Source organism: Teleopsis dalmanni, chromosome 2, assembly GCF_002237135.1.
Source record: "Teleopsis dalmanni isolate 2A chromosome 2, ASM223713v2, whole genome shotgun sequence".
Taxonomy (NCBI): domain Eukaryota; kingdom Metazoa; phylum Arthropoda; class Insecta; order Diptera; family Diopsidae; genus Teleopsis; species Teleopsis dalmanni.
Genome location: NC_051847.1, coordinates 169,411,137 through 169,431,708, shown reverse-complemented (window position 1 = coordinate 169,431,708; position 20,572 = coordinate 169,411,137). Strand labels below are relative to the sequence as shown.

The 20,572-nt window shown below is 27.4% G+C and overlaps 3 protein-coding genes across 3 annotated transcripts; 2 read left to right on the top strand and 1 right to left on the bottom strand.

Moving 5' to 3' along the window:
• The first annotated feature begins 3,603 nt into the window (after positions 1-3,603).
• On the top strand, positions 3,604-5,148 carry LOC119686090 (octopamine receptor beta-3R-like). The gene is made up of 2 exons (XM_038100556.1): positions 3,604-3,735; positions 4,591-5,148. Exons 1-2 carry the CDS (start codon positions 3,695-3,697, stop codon positions 4,799-4,801), a joined length of 252 nt encoding a protein of 83 aa, XP_037956484.1. The 5' UTR covers positions 3,604-3,694; the 3' UTR covers positions 4,802-5,148.
• A 5,163-nt stretch (positions 5,149-10,311) lies between these two features.
• LOC119682912 (putative E3 ubiquitin-protein ligase LIN) lies at positions 10,312-11,586 on the bottom strand. Its single transcript, XM_038096454.1, has 3 exons — positions 11,412-11,586; positions 10,638-11,186; positions 10,312-10,567 (listed from the first exon to the last, which is right to left on the bottom strand). Exons 1-3 carry the CDS (start codon positions 11,517-11,519, stop codon positions 10,340-10,342), a joined length of 885 nt encoding a protein of 294 aa, XP_037952382.1. The 5' UTR covers positions 11,520-11,586; the 3' UTR covers positions 10,312-10,339.
• Positions 11,587-14,469: 2,883 nt separating this feature from the next.
• On the top strand, positions 14,470-20,570 carry LOC119676133 (probable inactive serine/threonine-protein kinase scy2; the record flags this gene model as incomplete). Its single annotated transcript, XM_038087365.1, has 9 exons — positions 14,470-14,736; positions 14,934-15,071; positions 15,134-15,267; positions 15,337-15,452; positions 15,521-15,806; positions 15,863-16,000; positions 16,937-17,559; positions 17,626-17,947; positions 20,002-20,570. Coding segments are annotated over exons 1-9 (2,442 nt in total), but the record flags the coding sequence as incomplete, so codon positions are not given.
• Positions 20,571-20,572: the final 2 nt, after the last annotated feature.

Here is a 20,572-nt window from a genome sequence, read left to right as displayed (position 1 = left end):
ATAGACTGTTCCTCTTTAAGTACACTGCTTAAAGAACCTTATCAAATTGGGGAATAAACTATTAACTTTTAATGTAAATAACTTTTTTTTCATCTCTAAATATAAAATATTTATCCACTATTGATAAATATTTAATATCTTTCTTCAATCACTTAAAATTCCGCTTAGGAAAATAAACTATTTTATGACGATACCCTCATAACTTATAGTGTGAATATAGGTTTAAATACTTGACAGCAACAATATTTTTTGACACAACTTAAGGCTTAAGTTCCTTGATGATATGAAAGGAATAAATGAAGTATACCCGTAATCATAAGTTTTTATAAATATATATTTCAATTCTTAATCCATGCCCATTTTTCATTAATAATACAAATTCAAACGTTTTTGCTGAAATTGCTTAAATTCGCTTATTGCTTATACATTTTGCACATTTTAGATTGCTTCATTCACTTTTTCATATAATTTTGCAAATCGCATTTTTGACATATTTGCTAAATGTACTTGTTGTTGTTATTCTTAAGTCGTCTGTCTTTATTAAGGTTCATTAATCAACTACTTTATTTAAACGTTATTCATTAGTCTGAAACACTCACAGCACCGATAGCAATTCGCTTAATTTATACCTAAGCTCGTTTGAGTTATTATGCCTGAATTTACATGAACTTGATTATGTAGTGGGAGTTCGCAGCATGGCACAATTGTACGGTTTAATTAAGTTCTGAAATTAATATCGTAATTAATATATCTTAATAGTTAGTAACGTAACCGAATATGGCTATTAACCGATTATGCTTTTTACCACAAACATACACATCTATACGGCACTTTGCAGGTAATTTCGCAGGCGAGCATTCATTTGAATGCAAACCCAATGGAAGGAGGAAATTAAATTCCATTTGGAATTGCAATAAATTGCTTGCTTTTATTTATGATATGAAATTCTATACTAGATTAGTTTAATTAACTTTAAATTAAATAATAGGCCGAAGAATTAATGCACTTAATTGTTGTGCAATTAAAAGAGGTAAATCAAAGCTGTAGTGACATTTCAGCAATTAATGCAGGAGGACAGCCATTTAAGTGACAGTCAGATAATTTATATATTTCTGTTATCAGATTGTTTATTAGGCAGGAAATTGTCACCAACAAACGCCATTTACTTCCATTGTGTGAAAGCAACTATTTCCTCTTATTAATTATTAATAGTAATTAATTTCATACAGAATGCTATTTTAAATACAGAAATCACACCAATACTTTTGAAATAAAATAAATGAATTTTTATTTATTTTTATATTTCGGAACTTATAACAATGATATTTTTGTATTCAGTAGATACTGCAAAGTTTAAGAATAATAAATTGTATGATTATTTTAATATGCATCTCTGGTTTAATGTTCAATGATTTGTAATAAGTGCATGATAGATTATATAGGCTATAAAATTATAAAATAGGTATATACCTACTTCTTGTGCTTATTTTCTAATAAGTGAAGTCTCAGTGGACAAACTACAAGGTATGCATCCATACCTGTTCAATTTGATTCACGGTCCATTTTTAAATCAACCGTAGTCGACCGATTAAGAACCACTGACTTAAAATCAATCATTCAGAATTAAATTATAAATTACAAAGTTTTATATTACTAAACTCATATAAAATTATTCCTTTTTATATAAGCTCTTTATTTCATATAAACACTTCCTTTTTCTATAAACTTATGTTCTTATATATAAAATCATCGAAGATAAAGTTTATCCATTAACGTTTTTTGCGATCTCTTTTAAAATAATCTCTATACATGCATACTTCCATATGCATTATATAGACTCTCCTTCTTTGAATAAGTTGCTTAAATGACCTTAGCAAAGTAGGGAATAATCTATTAACATTTATTATAAGCAGGATGATGATACACTCTTTATTAGGTATATTAGATGATTTCTGCGCCTAAAAAGCAAAAAAAGTCGTTTGTAAGATAATATTTGTAATATTTCCAGTATTTACCAAGGTACATTTTATCAAAAAAAATAGTCTGTTTTCAGAGAGACAGACGTTTATCTAAAATACCACCAATATCTCAAATTAAATTTTTTAAACTATGAAATTCGTATGCAGTATAGTCCTTTAATCGTCTTTGAATACTCTGTCCAAAATATGTTCAAATTAAAATAGGTTTAATTAATTTTATAAGTTTAATTTTTTTGAAAAACTGTCTTCCACTAATCGTCTCTGAAGCAAAGCTGTCTAACATATTTATTATTCAACAAATATATTTATTCTCTTCAGAAGCTAAATACGAAAAAATAGTGCATGATTAAAGGAAAATCACATGAAAAATTTATATAATATATTGATCTTCTCTCCTATATGACTTCCGCTATGTCTTAAGCCAAGAATTCATATTCAAATCATATATGCACCATAGTAAAATATATAGAAGTCCCTTGAAATGAAATTATAGTTGGTTACATACATTTAATATCGAAGTCCTTTGAAAATTTATTATTATCATTCTTATGTGATTAATTATTATCACTATAGTTCATGACAGTGTTCGACAAAATCAGAGAGATATGAATGTCATCAACTGGAAGCTAAGAGCCAAAAATAGAGAATAATGGGAGAATTTTGTAAAACAAGCTTAGGTCCTACATGGACTGTAGTATAGCTATGGATGATTCTGATGATGACTATAGTTCATAAAATAAATTTTACAGTGTTGCAAAAGGTTCATTTATATTATACAAGTAATATATAAAGCTCTGGTATAATTTTTATTTATTAATTAATTCTATATTAACTTTTTCATCAAATCCATTCTAAAGAAATCTATTTTTTTCGGGACTTGTTCATTTCAATGTACTATTTACTTATAACTAAAATAGATATAACCAAACTTCTATACGTTTTAAATATATGGAAATATAATTAATATATATATTAATGTATACTGAAAATAAGAGTATTTCTTTATACTTAATTACTATTGATCTTGTCTTTGCATAGACTAAATATACTACTCCAAAATTTTTATAATTATTTCAAACGTTCTTAATATATAATCCGTCTTGCTTCAAATATAATCCTTTTTGTTAGAGAATAACACTGTTAAAAATATAGATAATAAATATTAAAATATATTGTGATGCATACATAATAATGTAAATAATGTATTATTATATTGCATAAAAATCTCAAATTTTTTGATAGTTGCAATAACACACAAGTATTTATATCATTAATGAAATACCTTACATTTATATTACTCTTATTCACATTTAAACTTTTATTCTCATCAGACAACTTTTTTCATATTTCAATCTTTTCAAGTATAAAATAACATCAATAAATTTTCTTATATATTTTGCTATTAATTTTTTCCTTTTTAATTATTTATTAACTTTATTATAATATCAAAAAATATTTACAATGAATGCCATTTTCGCCTAAAATATATATTTATACATATCTATATATATAATGAGTGATATTCATATAAATATACGAGTTATAAAAGTGTTCTGAAATGCGTTTGATTTACAGCATTGCCAGTCTGTTTTATTTTTTAATAAAGATAATTAATCGCATTGATTGCTTATTATAAACATTTTTCAGGTGGTTCTGTTAGGCCCACAAAAGGATGGAAGGCTGAACATAAGGCTGCACGCACTTTAGGGATTATAATGGGTGTTTTTCTACTTTGCTGGTTGCCATTCTTTTTGTGGTAAGTATATATATAAAGAAATTAAAAAAGAAAGTTAAAACGTTCTAAAGGAAAAATTAAACAAAATAATACAATATAAAAAATATTGGAATATGAATAATTCTTATATACGTATATATATATATATATATTGTACACAAAAAAAAATAAGCTATAGGTTTAGTGAAGTTTAATGATAGTTCTGTGATATATAATTTAACATTAGCTTATGTCTTAAAATACCCTATATATGTACGCTAAGACTGAAAAAAACTGATATATATATTAAATAAATACCTTAATTTTTGTTTTGCAATACTTACGACTTTAAACAAAATAAAATATGATTTTTTATTAATTTAAGCTTAAATATTAAATATAATTAAAATAAATTTTTTTTATTACTTAATTCAATTTACTTTTTTATTTCATTAATAATAAAAATTTTTTATTATTCACCTCTATTCCAAAATAGTTTTTCTTCGCTATTTAATATTTTGAATTTAATTAAAACAAATGATTTTTATTACTTATTTAAATTCTTATTTTTGTTTCATATATAATAAAATTTGTTGTAATCCACCTCTGTTCAGAAATTCATAAATAAAATTTTGTTTTAATTCACGTCTATTCAAAAAACCCTTTTTTAAATAATGTTTTTCCTTCGTCATTTAAAGTATTGAATATAATTAAAATATATTCTTTTTATTATTTAATTTCATTTTTTTTTTTTTTGTAATTTTTATTTTTAAAATTTGTTTTCCTTCATCATAATTGATTTTTAAAATTGATATTATTATTATAAATATTTTTTATTCAATTATTATTATTATTAAATCAAGTATATTGTATTGAATTGTTTATCTTAACCCGCAGGTATGTTATAACTTCACTATGTGGTGCTGCCTGCCCTTGTCCAGATGTTGTTGTGGTGGTACTATTCTGGATCGGTTACTTCAATTCAACTCTGAATCCATTGATTTATGCGTATTTTAATCGGGATTTCCGAGAAGCTTTTCGCAATACACTGGAATGTGTTTTACCTTGCCTACAAAAGCGCAATCCTTACAATGCTTATTATGTGTAGCAGTTCAAATAAATGTAAATAAGACGGAATAAACCTATTCAAAATAATGCGCTTTCCCCACTTAAGATTATACATAGATTATAGAAATTGATTGCAATAAAAAAGTTATAAGTTTTTAATTGCATTGAATTTATATTTAAAAAAGGACGAGACGTATAATTTAAAGGATATTAAGAATGCACGTTATGCCGAACAGATAACCATCGTTTTTTTACTCCTTGGTAATTTGGTGTACGTTTAGAAGTGCTTAAGTTAACTACGATGTCGTCATTATATTATTTAATTAAGATTTGGTAATTTGGTAAGAAGGTTTTATGATTTTATTAGTATAAAGAAATTAGGTTTAATGTTTAGTATGTAATATGTTGAAATATGTAGTGTTAAGAGTAATATATGTGATAAAAATATTCATTTCCTAAGGTAAGTTTAGTAAATAATTACAATTAGTATAATGTTACTAAAAGATTTAGAGAAGAAGCAATAAAACTATCATAAGAATTTATATTTTTCTCTAATTTTGATTTATAGTTTAAAGAAAATTTTTTTAAGTAAAAATTATTTTTATCCTATGGCTAGTAATCCATTTCAAATAAAAATCAATTTCGAATAGAATGTAAATTTTGTAATTTTATGATTAATAAAATGAGTTACTTTTAATTATGAAGATACTAGCATATATTTAGGAAACTATTATAAACCAAAGTATTATATGTATGTGTGGAACTGTAGTCGCAGATAAGTAGTAATTTATAAGTAATAAAATTATTTCTAATTTTTCGATAAAAAATTTAACAAATTAAAGTGATTGTAAATATTCGCTTCTTTAGGAAATAAACTATATTAATTTCTACTGTTATTATCTTTAATGCCATCGTTAATTGTATTCGCATCTCTGACCTTTTCCACGACATAATGTATTATGTAATTTTTATTTGAATTGATCTCTTGTATTTTTTTGTGATAGAACTTAATGGGCTCTATAGAGCTTAAATGATAGAGCTTAAAGAATTATCCATTCAAGTGCAAAATTTATATACTAAAAAGAAAACAGCAAATTTGCAAAAACAATGATGTTGTCTTGTGTAGAATACAAGTATGTTTGTACATATAAAGTTCATTTAAGTGAATATCGCTAAATAACAAAATATCTATTGCAAATAAATTATAATAAAATAAAGCTGTATGAAGTATGAAGTATATATAAACAAGAGATGTGTGTCACTTAATAACAAAAACATTTTCAATACCTAATTTTATTACTTTAGTAAATCATATTATGAATTTTTTTTTTTGAAAATTGTGTTAATTAATTAACTTAATTATTTCACTTAATTATTAATTAATTTGTTCATTAATAGAATTGAATCGAATAATATCCGTTTTTTTAACTGAAAACTTAACTTTGCTCGAGTGGTACAACGTCATTTTATATTCTATTCCTCCAAAATTTCCTATACCTCGGAAATATCATTTTTTGGTCCATGGGATGTTTCTAAAGGCTCATTCAAAAGTTCATTTGTAATTTTCCCCCTAATAACGTAAGCCAGCCTGATTATACATCCAACAACATATACAAAGGCAGAATTTTTGGTGTTTAAATTAAAAACTCAGATGGAAACATTTAATTGAAATATATCAATAAAATATATACAATACATGAAATATATTTAGTATAAAATAATCTTAAGGAAGACTACTAAGGAAAGTTTTTAAAAACTAATTTAAATTTCATATGAGTACAATTATTTGAAAAATATCATGTATATCAATTATAATTCTCATTTTGTTTACTTTGTATATTCTATAAATTTTGGAAAGTGAATTTAGAAAAGTTTGTTCACTTAATATAATACGATAGTCGCTCAATCGTTTGTGTTGCTACTTCTATTTCCATTGGAAAAGTACATATATTTGGAACTTTTGTTACAATTGGTTTAAAGCTTTTAACTTGTGCCACTAGATTAAAAAAATTTAATTCAGTCAATTATATTTAATGTAAAATATTCCAAAATATTTTAAAAGAAATTGGCAATATGTTGAAAACCATTTAATATAAAAAAATTAATTATATTTAATGTAAAATAGTCCGAAGTGTTTTGAGAAAGAATTTTTAAAACGAATTACAAATATATAGAAAATCAGTTAATAGAAAAAATAAATTATACTTATTCAAAAAGTATACATTAACATTTAATTAAAGCATATTAAAAATTATTGATATAGAATGGTTCAAAATATTTTTGGAGTGTTTCGGGATTCAAAGTCCATTCACCTTTGTATACGCTACTTAGTACATCACATTAACTTAAACCACTTCATGAATTTTTTTGATTCTGATTAAGTGAAGCACATTTAATGTTTAAATTAACAATAATTATTGACACGATTTTTAAAAAAATTGATTAAATTATTATATATTTTCCTTAACATATTAGCTTTCACTATTTTCCACAGTTGTTGATGTTAATAAAAGACATCCTTTAAATTTAAAGTACTTCCGGATACTGCTTTATAAAATCAGCAAAAACTTAACTCAAATATAGTCAACGAATTATTAAATGCAATTACAATGCAAAATATTCAACAAATTTTATTGTACAAATATTTAATATTGTAGCTATATGTATAAATAATTAATTAAATAAATGAATATATATTAAAACAGACACATAACATGCCATCAGGATATTTATTAAAGGCTTCATAAGCTTTTAATTAAAGTTAAATATTGTGGTCAACACTTAGTCATAGCAAGACAAACAAAAAATTAAACTGCATAAACCGATTTGTGTAATGTAACTATTTGACACTATGTATTATTATATATACATACATATATATATTTATATATATTAGTTAATCATTTGTGTGTTTATATGTGTAAAATGTAAGATAATATAATAAATATATATACTATTATCAACTGTAATTAAATACTATCATGCGTAGACCACAGACAACTTCAGTAGGTCAAACGGAACAAGTTGCGACAATTAAAATTAACAGAAATTTAAGTAAATTTAATTAAATGAAATGATTAACAAATTAAAAAAAAACTGCTAAAATCTAGATGTAAGTCAAAAAATGAAGATAATATTACTGTTAAAAAATAAAACAAATAGGAAGAAAACTATTATAAATTGCATTAAAATTTTATTAAAAATTAAGCAAAATTTTTTTTTTAATGCAGAAGGACAATCCTCAAAAGAGAAAGGACATGTTATGTTAATTAGTTTGAGGGCAACATTAATTATTTTTAGGTTTTAAATAATTTGTATTTAATTTTTTCAAAAAAATAAATATTTATTAACTATTTTGGTATTTTTGTGATATTTATATTGTGTGTATGTCTGCTAATTAATTTACAAGCATAAAATTGTATATATGATAAATTAAAATTATGATAAAAATTATAAATTAAATTTTAAAAAGAGAAGTTCTTTCTTAAAACAAATAAATATGAAAGTTTAAAAGAAATGAGTGAGAATTTTTTTTTTTATTTTTAACAAAATATTTGTTGTTAATGGTTCTATAGTAATCGCTGCAAACGCAACAAGTTCGCTTCTATTCATCCTAACATCATGGAAATTTGACAGCATATCCCTTCAGTGATCAAGGACGTATTCAATGGAAATCAAGATAATCTAAAAATAATACAATGGATTTTATAACTAAAGATGTATTAAATAGAGTTCAAGTGAATATAGAATAGATGATGTGAAGATAGTAAAAGCAACACGAGTCTTTTACTATGTATTTTTGTTTATGACCATTGACGTATTCAGTGAAGATCAAGTGAGTATATACCTATTGAATAGATAATTGAAAGATAATAAAAACAACACAACTCTTATGTACTTCTGTAATAGTAACTAGAAATGTTGATAATGAAATATTAGAAAATTATATGCGCCTTTGGACTATTAAAAACATACACACAAAGAACCTTCAAAGTAGGGATGTTTATTAACAAAAATTTCTTTTTTATATGAATTTTTTATTTTCCTATTATTCATATATATGTATTTACTTATATATAATCTATACTTTAAATCGAAAGTTGTTATAAGAATATGTAACGATAGCATTCTATGAATGATTTGTATCTTTTACTCGCCTTCCACTGTTCTTTATCAAATTGTGGCCGAAGTACTGTGGCCCCCAGACCCTTGCGAGATTCACATCATTTTACTTGTCTTGGTTTTTCAAGAAAATTACCTATTAAATCCTAATATTTTGATATGGCCAAGAACAAAAAGCATACTGGCCAAAAAGCATAATGGAGATGGAGTCTAAAAAACAATCGATATTATTTGGACTCAAAGTCTAATATTGTAAGTTAACCGACTTAAGCGGGATTGAGTCTTAACACTAAAAAAAAGGTCTAGTCGAATAATAAACAATGAATTTTGAAAAATTACTATACATTATAAAGCTTTATTATATTAATGTGCCGTCAAAAGAGTAAAAATTATTTACTTTCATAAACGGCTCTAAAAAGTCGGTAGATATTATAAAATATTGTATTCACTACAGAAATATATAATCCACTAACTTCAGTGAAATCATATAAGCGGACTTAAAAAAATTAAATATTTTGACACTTATATTTGTTACACTTTGTCTTCGAATTATATCTACCGATTCTTTGAATTCCATCCCCTTTTACCCGGGTAACTTAAAATATTTGAGCTTATGTCAACTGATTCTTAATCCCCAAACTATATCGACTGATTCCTGAATTTAAATTCCATTGTCAGTTACCTTTAAATATTTGACCAATTTATTTTGACTGCTTATTTGAATTTATATCCCATTTAATCGGTGACCTTCAAATATTATACTTTGTCTTCAGATTATATATACTGGTTCTTTGGTTCTTTTACCCCCATTTAGCGGTTTAACTTAAAATATTACACTTTGATGCCAGAATATTTCGACTATTGAAATCGGCTAACTTATAATAATAGAGTCTGATACCAAATATGTACTATGGACTGATCCTTTAGATGAAGGATGAACCCATAAAATTGGTTACTTATAACCTCTGATATTATATTTGTGTTAATGGAGTTTGAATCCATATGTAATCAATACCGTTAAATAGTTTGGGTGACTATTATTGAAGCATTTCGTCTAGTGTTTTTAATGTTTTGTAATATTTAATAATATGATATACATGAAGTTTTACTGCAATATTTATATAAAAGTTAAGTATTTATTGAAACTATTTGTGTATAAGAAATACTTATACATTCTTACATATTTATAAATAATATATTAAATTTAAATGTATTAATGATATGTATTACTACGGTCACCAGACATGTATTTCTGGCATAGACTACCCAGAAATCAGAATTATCAGAATTATCTATATACATGTTCTGAAAATCTTATACATATGCACAATAAACAGAATTACTAAGATTTTCTTTAGAAAAGACATAAACAGAAAAGATAGTAATATTTTTGTATAAAATAAATTTTTAATCTACAATGTACTTTTTCAGTTATAAATAATTCTTAAGTAATCTGTTAAACGAATTTCGCTCTTCGTATGAGCCCATCACTTGTAGCAATAAAAACATTGTTATTCGATCCACAACATAAGAAATTCACACAACTACCAACGTCCACTTCGCCAATATCTTTTGGTTTAGTTGAATCTAAATCAGTTAAGCCTTTAACTTTATTATCGTAACCGCCGGAATAGAGAAATTTCTCATCAGCGCATATGGAATTCACAATCATCTCATGACAATTCTGTTTCAAGAATATTTAATAATGTAAGTACATAAAATTGCTTAGATATTTTAAAAATATTTCAACTAACCGGCAGTTTCCATACATTTTCAAAACGGAGACGTGGCAAATTTTTCACTAACACTATTCCCATACCAGTACGATCTGCGAAAGCTAGGAAAGTACGCTTTTTGTCCACAAGAGGTCCGGCAAATGTCAAAGGTGATTTTCCAGGAAATACTGCTTTGTTACTATATTTACCCGATTTCGTTGAGCACATTTCCGATACAACCACATCCAAATCACGCACTGTGTATATCAATGATTGCTCCGCCGCTAATGATTTAACTTCTTCAACTAAATTATATTTAAAAACCATTTTGTCCTTTATCCAATTTGTAACGACACCCTTATCATCGCCCGTGTACAAGGTTTCACCGTCGCAGTACATCGACTGTATTGCGTCTTCACAACAAAACAGCTCCTGCACGTTTTCATTGTCGTAGGGTGGGAGCATGAATTTCACAGATCCATCACAGCTACTCGAGTAGACTTTGCCATTACTATTTATTGCTATGGCATAAATATACGCCTCGTGTGCGTCCACTGTTTTAATTAGATTTAGATCATTATCCCAAATCTGTAAGGGAAATTAATTACACATTACATTAGATTACACATTTATGGATTTTATTTTGTGCGTATGCGATGCGAACTATGAGTTTGCCATTGCCTCGTCATTGGCTATTGCTCTTTTATTTATTTTTTATTATTTTCTTTTTTCATTTTTTTGCTTTTTTCTATTTGTTGAGTGTATTTCCTTTTATTACAACATTAACAAATTGTTATATGGAATTATACTGACTTTGATTTTACCATCGGCACCGCCCGAAAACACTTGATTATTGTAGTAAGCCACGCAAGTAGCATCGCCCTCATGCTTCTCCGTGGAGACCTTTTCAATTTTCGCCATAATCACAATATTTTCCGTATTTAAATTAATCGACGTAATTCACGGTACTCTGCTCTTTTGTTTTATAATAAAAGTTAAATTATTTAAATTAAATTATTTTTTTTTTCCCTATAAGTTTATATATCTTAACCGACATCGAATCGAAATTAATGGAAATATCTTTTAGTTTTCCAATTTACTTATCTTTTTTTAGAGAACTTCTGACAGAATTCTTTAAACAAAACTAATAGTAAATTTTCTTCCAAGTCAGATCTCGACCCAATGTTTGCCGAAACGTCTATATTTAGCGTTCGCTATTTATATTTTCACGAACAGAACCAACATCCGCAGAGTGCAAGACATTCAACTACCGGAATTGTTTTCTTTTTTGTATATTTACTGAAAGCGAGAAATGTAATTGGATTTTATAAATTAAAATTGTATTAATTAATGCCAAATATATTGAAAATATAAATTTATTAATCATTTTAAAGATTTAAACAAAAAATAAATAACAAAAATTCACATAGCCAGGAAGGAGTTCGGAGTTCGGAAAACATATTCATAGTTGTGAAAAAGTTTTATATATCTAACAAAACTGTCAGAACCGATTAGAAATGGTCAACTAATCATTCCATAATGTCTGTCTTTTGTCTTTTGTGACGCTGCTGACTAGAAGAAAACTGTGTTTTACCTCATACGACAGTTCCAACTTGGCCTGTGGAATATTAAAAATGTTTGGAGGCTGTTTTCTTACCAATTTAAAGAGCATCTATCCTACAAAATTAAGCTAGCCTCTTTAAGTTGATTGATTTTACTTATATGGGGGTGTAGTGCTTTTTTCTCGAGCTGTGCTGTTATTCGTGCGCGGACGAATCTTCGCACTTTGTACTTTTATTAATGGTCGCCTTCATCTGGCGTGTGAAAAACATTTATCGGAGGACCGTTATAACAGACCGTTATTTACGCCCAAATGTGATTTGCAAAGCCACCGACTCAACCTAACTTAAACCACAACACAGTTAAGGTATTAATTAATCCATTATGATAATGTGTAAATGAGATGAATTTACACATTATCATAATTAATGATTATTAATCGACCAATTGATGATCATTAATCGACTGATTACATGATCAATTGAGATTATTAATTGACAGATTACATGATGAATTGTTGCGGATGATGCTATATAGTAACGAAAGTGACTTTTTATTCATTAGAAATATTCTTTTTTAATAATATCTCGTGATAAAATGAAATAACATAACTTTAGTGACGTTTATTGATGATTTTGTTTCTACTCTAATGCAAATTTTTAAAAAAATGTTAACAAGTACTCCGCTCCATTCATCCAATGAGGCTACTATTCTTCAACTATTCAATTCTTCTCACTCACTGACTCATAATTACCTAATGTATTTTAATTAAGTTAATGTCTTTATACACATTTACTCTATAATCGTAGTGGGCATTCAATCCTTCTACGCAACAATTAATATTTTAATGACATTTATATGATTATTGCTCTTATATCTTTGTTTATTTTATTGAATAGACGTGAAACTCCACTAAATCACAGTAGATCTCCTGGATCTTAATTCATAATTTTACTGATGTCTATCATTTAATATATTTGATAATGATGGACTGTGGATTCTTACTATTGATAATGGGGCGAAGAATTTGTATTACGTAAACCCATCTATTTTTTTTAACAGTTTCCAAGTACGTTATTAATCCAATATACTTAACTATATTAAAACATTCTAGTGTAAGTAATGGCTTTTAGTCATAATTTTAATTTTCCATTACTTAGAGTATGTAATCCTTAAAAACATCAATGCGTTCATGAATTGTGTTATATTCCGTTTACACTGTGAGATTAACACTAACTTTAAAGAGCGCTCACGACTATCGCTATAACCTAGTAATTAAATTGAAGTTACGTTAATAGATATTATATCAGCGTAAAGTGTCATCAGCAAATAATCCTAAAGTTAACGGATGTGGTCTTGGTATATCTACTCTATAAATGTCGAAAAGCGTTAGATATAATGACACACTCGGTTCTATATCTACCTAAGAGTCGCGTTATTTATTTTTGCTTAAATAGGACGACCTTTTGGTCAACACTTGTAAAGTGACGGCTCTTCCACCTCTCCATAAGCACTCTTTTAAGCCCTTAGATTAAAGATGTTGGAATGACCGAAAAAGATTTCCCTCCTTTGTTTCCAGAATGTACCATGTGCCGGTAAGAATTTAGAACATTTACGATTTAACTGTTCCCCTTATGCACCCCTATTTACCTGTTTAACTTTTTTCAATTCTCTTCTCGCCGCTTTGTGAGTTCTATTTCTATATAGTAAGGCATTTCAGATATTTATTTATAGTAAAGAGTAATTGTTAATTTTTCTTCCTTTAAATGTTAAATATAAGTTAATCATATTTTCCATATTGCTAGTTATACAAGGAATTTTACTATTGATTATCTTCGTCGTTGCGATAGTTTAAATCGAGTGAATTTTAGAAAAAAATCGAATTTTCATACATTCATTTTGGTCTTTTTAAGCTGGGTGGACGTGGACAACTATGCCTAAGTTATATCAAGAAAAACCAAAATATTTTGTCAGAAATTTCATATCTGAATATATATTAAATTAATTTGACTGTCTATAGTTCCCTTTAAACAATTATCATATAAAAACAAATAACTTTTTTATTTTTTACGTTTTTCTAGAAAATCTTGATGCGTTCTGTACCTTATGCACGAAATGTCAAATAATGGTCCATATTCATTTTGTACCGCTGCTGATTCTTTCACTTTATAAGTTTTGACATAAAATGAAAGGTGTGCCAAATAAGAAAAACAAGATGTTTTGTTCATTTTTCATATATATAAGTGCTTTATTCCTTTAATTTATGAAGTATAAATATTGTTTTATTTAACAAAAGTTTTGATAAGTAATTTATCAATAAAATTTCTACAAAAAAGTGTCCTAAAAGAAGTATAATAAAGATAATTTATTATGTTACTTTCACAAGTACAACGCGACCGCAAGGCGGATTTAAAATAAAACAAAACAAGCGTATTATAGATTTATAGCTTATATTGGAAGCTATGAGTCCAGAGTACAACTTACATAGTTATTACGTGCTCCTTATGACCATTAATGTTACCTTAACACTAATCGTAATGTTAGCGGCGTGCCTATGTTGCAAGAAAAAATTACCAAAGTGAGTGAAACTTTTTTCTTTTTGTATTGGTATGCACAGTGAAATTGTTGTTGCTTGCAAGGGAAAGTAAGCACTACAACTAATCATTTTTCAGCTGAAATATTGATCCGTCAATATGGACACAATTTAAATTAAAAATATGCACACAAAATATTACATTTAATACAAATCCTTTCTTCTTTTATACTTTTTTTTAGAAATGACCTGCTCGGTCTTGAGGGTATGGTCAAGCTGAAAAACCCCGATGAAGTAATTGTGGTTACGACACTAGGTGTTAGTGAGTCACAGGCCGATCTAAATTTATCTACAATCTCAAATGCAGATTCGGAGAAAAGGTTTATATATTTATTTTATTTAATGTTTTGTATAATTTTTATTATATATTAATGCAATTTAGAGCAAGCACCGCTGCACACCGCAGCTTACCGGATATACCCGTTGCTGAGGTTAATGGCGATAACGGGTCCGAACTATACGAAACAGTCGCTGACAAAAGACAATTGAATGCACAAGATAGCCAGGACAAAAGTCGTACGTACCGTATTAAAATAGAGTATAAAAAAATGTATATATATATATATGTATAATTTTGTTTTTTAGCTTCTCCTAGTTTGAAAAAACTTGCCAGTGTTTCTCAACACAGTTCTATAAGCCAAGCTGACGATGTAAGTTCACCTTATTCTCGTGTTAAAAACTCACCACATGATTACGCTAAAGTAAGTTAATGATATGATCGAAATAGTTGAATTTAAAATTAATATTTATTTACAAAATATTTCATTAGGTTCGTTCTACCGAACATCCATATGCACAATTAAATGTTCCATCAACTTCCGCAGTGGCACAAGCTGCTTCAACGAATAACAGCCAAAATTCTACAAATACTGAATCAGTAAATCGAAATTCACATCACAGTGGTTCCTCGCTTAATCTCAACGATAACACATCACAAGTTGAAATACCAGCAGCATCCGCAATAGCCGGTATGATATCAGCCAGCCAGGACTTACCATATATGACACCACCAATAGCAAGTCAACATTTCAGTGGCGATTCACAAGATTCCTCAAGTAAATTAGCTTATGATCAATGAATTTTACCAACATTTTTATTATTCATTTTCTAGAAGGCTATACCAGTATTAGTGTACGTGAACCATTAGCTAATATACTAGCACAGCAACCAGCAAAGCCAGTAAAAAGAAATGCACCACTAACAAAAGATGTAAATGATTCCCATTATGCAACAGTATCAGATGATTCAGGTAACTTTTTTTTTTATAGGCACAAAAGCATTATAGAATTAAAGCATTAACACAAATGTGTATTTAAAGTTAATCGTTTAAAGGTTACTAATGACAGTTTATATTTCCTAAATTAGCAAACAAATGATCACATAAGATGTAAATAATGATTTATGCTCCTATCTTTTGCTCCATATCAATTTAATTATTGCTATTTTAAGTCTATAAATAGTCACCTTTTATAAATTATATCACACATATAACCGCAGCTGAATGTTACTAATTAGCTATTATACTATTTAATGTATTTGAAAAAATTAAAAAGCAAATAATTTTTTGAGTAGTATAAAAATATTTTATATTTCCAAATAATTTATATCCTATATCATATTTTCTACCACTCTCTCACTCGCTGAATTATAACTTCCATTTTCTTAATATATTTATTTTATAATTTTTATTATTATATATTATAGTGTATCTTATAGTTTATATTGTTAAAACTCAAAACAAATTTTGAATTTAAACACTTTCTTATCCTAACACGGTGTATTCACTAGGTAGGTTTAGAGTTTTATGTTAGTGAAGAAGTGAAGTGAAGAACTGTGTGCAAAGCATACCCTGTGTAGACACATGTGAGAGTATAAGGCGTTTGCAGCCAGTACTATATATAAATAACAATATAATTTTATTTAACCGAGCTTAAGGTAGTTTATTTAACACTTAATATTTTAAAAAAATTAATAAGCGTTAAATAATCAACCTTAAGCTCGGTTCAATTAAATGATAATTAAATTGGGTTCGCAATAATAATTACTAAATTATTATTGAAACTAAATTCTTAATATAAACTATTGTTTTCAATAGAGAGTTTTTTATCGAACGGTAGTGAATTGTAACAACAAAATTTTAATTAATAAAATAACTAAAAAAACTTTTTTTTTTGTTTTTGGTTAGATGAAACTTATGCTGCTATTGAAGATCCAAATGGTCGTATCATACCCAATCTTACGGCTGATATATACACAAGCGGTTCAGAAACTTATGCCCAAATCCAACCAATGCAATCCAATTCAATTGTAGTTTCGGTAGAGATAAATAATCTTAATTCCAGCAATTTATCGTCCACAAGTCTAGGGACTAACTACAGTAGTTTTCAACATATAGAACATAGTCCTAGTTCAGTTTCAACACAACAGAGCATCAATCACAATAGACCGATTTCTGATCACGTAACACCCATACCTCCGCCCGTTGACAGTTTACGTGCACAAATGCACTCGAGGCAGGCCTCATCATCCTCTAATAATAGTTCATCAATGGGTAATTTAGGTTCACCGAAACCCGAAAAGCGCCAAGCTAACTCTCCACTACCACCTACGCCAAAATCAAATTCTTCTCAACAACAATTGCATACGATCAGTAATAGTAATCTAGCATCTGGGCGTAGCTCTATTATATCTGTAATTGAGTGTGGTATTTTAACAGAGAATGCAGAACGACCAACAAATGATAATTCACCACAGAAAAAAAGTAAAAGTCTTAGTCCCTCCAAAGACATTGAAGGCATGTATGCTAAGGTAATATTATTATATTATAATTTATTTATTAAAAACAATTAATAGTTATAATAAATTTATCAATAGGTTATGAAGAAAAATAAAATAACAAGAAATTCTTCTTCATCACAAAATAATTCACCCGTTTTAACTCGCAAGTACAATGAAAATATTAATGCAATTGGTTTAAGCCCTCTCGATGCAGCAGCTGATGAACTATTGGAAAGTAGTAGAATAGCATTTAATTCGATCAATGAAAAAAATCGAACACGCAGTAATAGCTATACTGCTAAAGATCATAGCTATGAGACTATACCTGCTGATGGTATGCGCGGTGCCGTCGGCATAGAAAATCGAAAATCGGATTGCTATGCTAATATATTGCAAAAGGAACGTCTGCAAGAAAGTGGTGAGTTCGCATTTTAATCTAGAAAAAATAATTGCCAATGTTGCTTTGGTCCTAATTTTCCTAATCCTTTCTATTGTTGTCTCTATTAAAATTGATTTATTTCGCCACATTTCTATTGCAAAATTAGTTTTTCAAAAATGAAATATTTCTGCAATTTGATTCAACAAAAATATCAACTTTTTTATTTGGATGAAGCGGTTAGTATGAATAAAGGCTTGTTTTCAAATCTAAAAATCTAAGCAATTTACGCTACATATTCAAATAAACTATATGCATGCTATTTATTTAATATCAGACATTACTGATTCCTAGTTAGTATGCGAAGTATTTAAATAATTATATTTTATTTTAAATATATTATCTCTGATTCATTAATTTTCTATTAGTTGCTACGAGTATATATTTTTGCAAAACGAATTATGGTAAAATAATTATTTACCTTATTATTTATTTTAAGAAAATTGTTTTGCTTTTTGTTTCTTATTTATTTTTATTATTATAAAGTATTAATTTTTGTTTAAATTATTGTTATTGTGACAGTCCAGAAAGTGCTTGCTTCACATATGCTTTATTCTATCCATCACATCCGCAACGTTAATTAAACATTCTAGAGACTTATACTACCTTTACATTGTGAGATTAAGTTCATCTTTACTTTTAATCTGAACTGTTTACATTATACATTGGAGATATATTTTCATTTTTTATTTGCATTTTCAAATTTTCAATGTTTGATTTGATTAGATTTTGACATTTCTTTTCCAATTCTTCTAAGATCGTAAAAAAATCTATGATATTAAAACATTTACAGAGTTCACACACAGAGAAATAATCACCATTTCTAATGAGATTAGTACTTTAATCTCGATTATTGCTTTAATCTCACAATGTAAACACCGTATTATGTTTTAGTTGATCTTAGTATGCTATAAGTCCTTGCCTTAAATTACATCTTTGTTGAACGTTCCAGTTGGTTTTTAACCAATCAAGGTTTGTACCATAACACAATGTACGAATAGGTTTAAGAGTATCCCTAACATCGCCCTTAGAACTTACCTGCATACCTATTGTATCACTTAAAAAGATTTTTTAACAGAAAGTACTGACATGACCAATAATTTTCTAAGAAAAGCCACTTTTTCACCAGTCACTGATAAGAATTCATCGGTGATACATTTTTTCAACTAATTTGTCTATAAATTTATCCCCAAACCAGTTTTTATATGTGACCATACATAACCATAGTTTATTAATTTATTTCAACTATAAAGATTAAAAAAAATTTTTTTTTACCGATTCCAATAATAATGTGTAACAATTTGACCCTAACGTTTCTCAACTGATATTCCATTTATAAATTTAAAATAATTGGCAAACTTATATGTCAGGACATATATTTAACCTCATACTTCTTATATTTATATATAAATTTGACATATAAAGTTTGAATTTAATGGTCTGATTTAAATCCGCAGAGATCTACTTGTAAGATCCCTTTAGGGGGTGGTGAATTGCACTTGGTCGTTGTGGTTGACGAGTGGCTCTGAGACGTAGACCCAGCCATTCTTGAAATATGCCTTCGTACCTATATTCACTGAATAATAATGACTTACCTGAATAAATACGACGAAAAGCTACAATATTTAAATTTTTAATTATTGAAACACAAACATATGTGTTTCCATTCCGTTAATATTATTAAAATATAAATTATTTATTCAATTATATTTATTAATTAAAATTATATTAATAATAATTTAATAATACAACAACATATGTTGCCGCACATTTGGTAAAATATTCAAAGTATTAAGATCTATACTGATCTATTTTATTTTTCCTTAACACTATTTCTACTTACTATAATATTAGTTTCTTTTATATAACTGCTTATAAAAATATATTTATATATATATATATATTTAACATTTTTTGTTTATTTTCAACAATATCTTGTAGTTATCTTATATATGTATTTAGCAATAATCATTTTTAAGCTGCACGAATTTTATTTGTCTGGTAAAGTTACTAAATAATACTTTTTACTCTTACAGTTGATCCAAAGGAATCAATGTCTTCAGTAAACAGTAATACAAATAGCCAATTAATTAACCGACTAGACAAACCACCGATAAACTTAGACAGGGAACTTGCCTACCGAAATGAAAAACATTATGAAACTATTGCAGGACCTCATTCAGGAAATAATGATCCTGGTTATGAAACTCTTAATAAATCTAATAATAAAAATGAACCTGGACTCGAGAAAAAGTCATCGGACTATGATCCCAACTATGAAGTACTGAAAGATCCAAAATACTCTAATAAATCTGTAAATTGTGCAGGTTTATCAGATGATGGTTATGCCAAAGTATCGGAAAAGAAACTTAAAATCGATGATGACACTATTGATGGTTATAGCAAAGTACGTGGGGAAGATTGTGATGATGGCACCATTCCTGGTTATAGTACCATTGGAGAGCCAAAAAACAATGATACGAATCATAATTATGCCAGTATTTTAGAAACAAAAGCCGAAGCAACTATTAATACACCTGATACTGAATCTGATCATTATGCACATATAGCAGAAGCACATACATCAAATTCAACGAGTTTACCTTT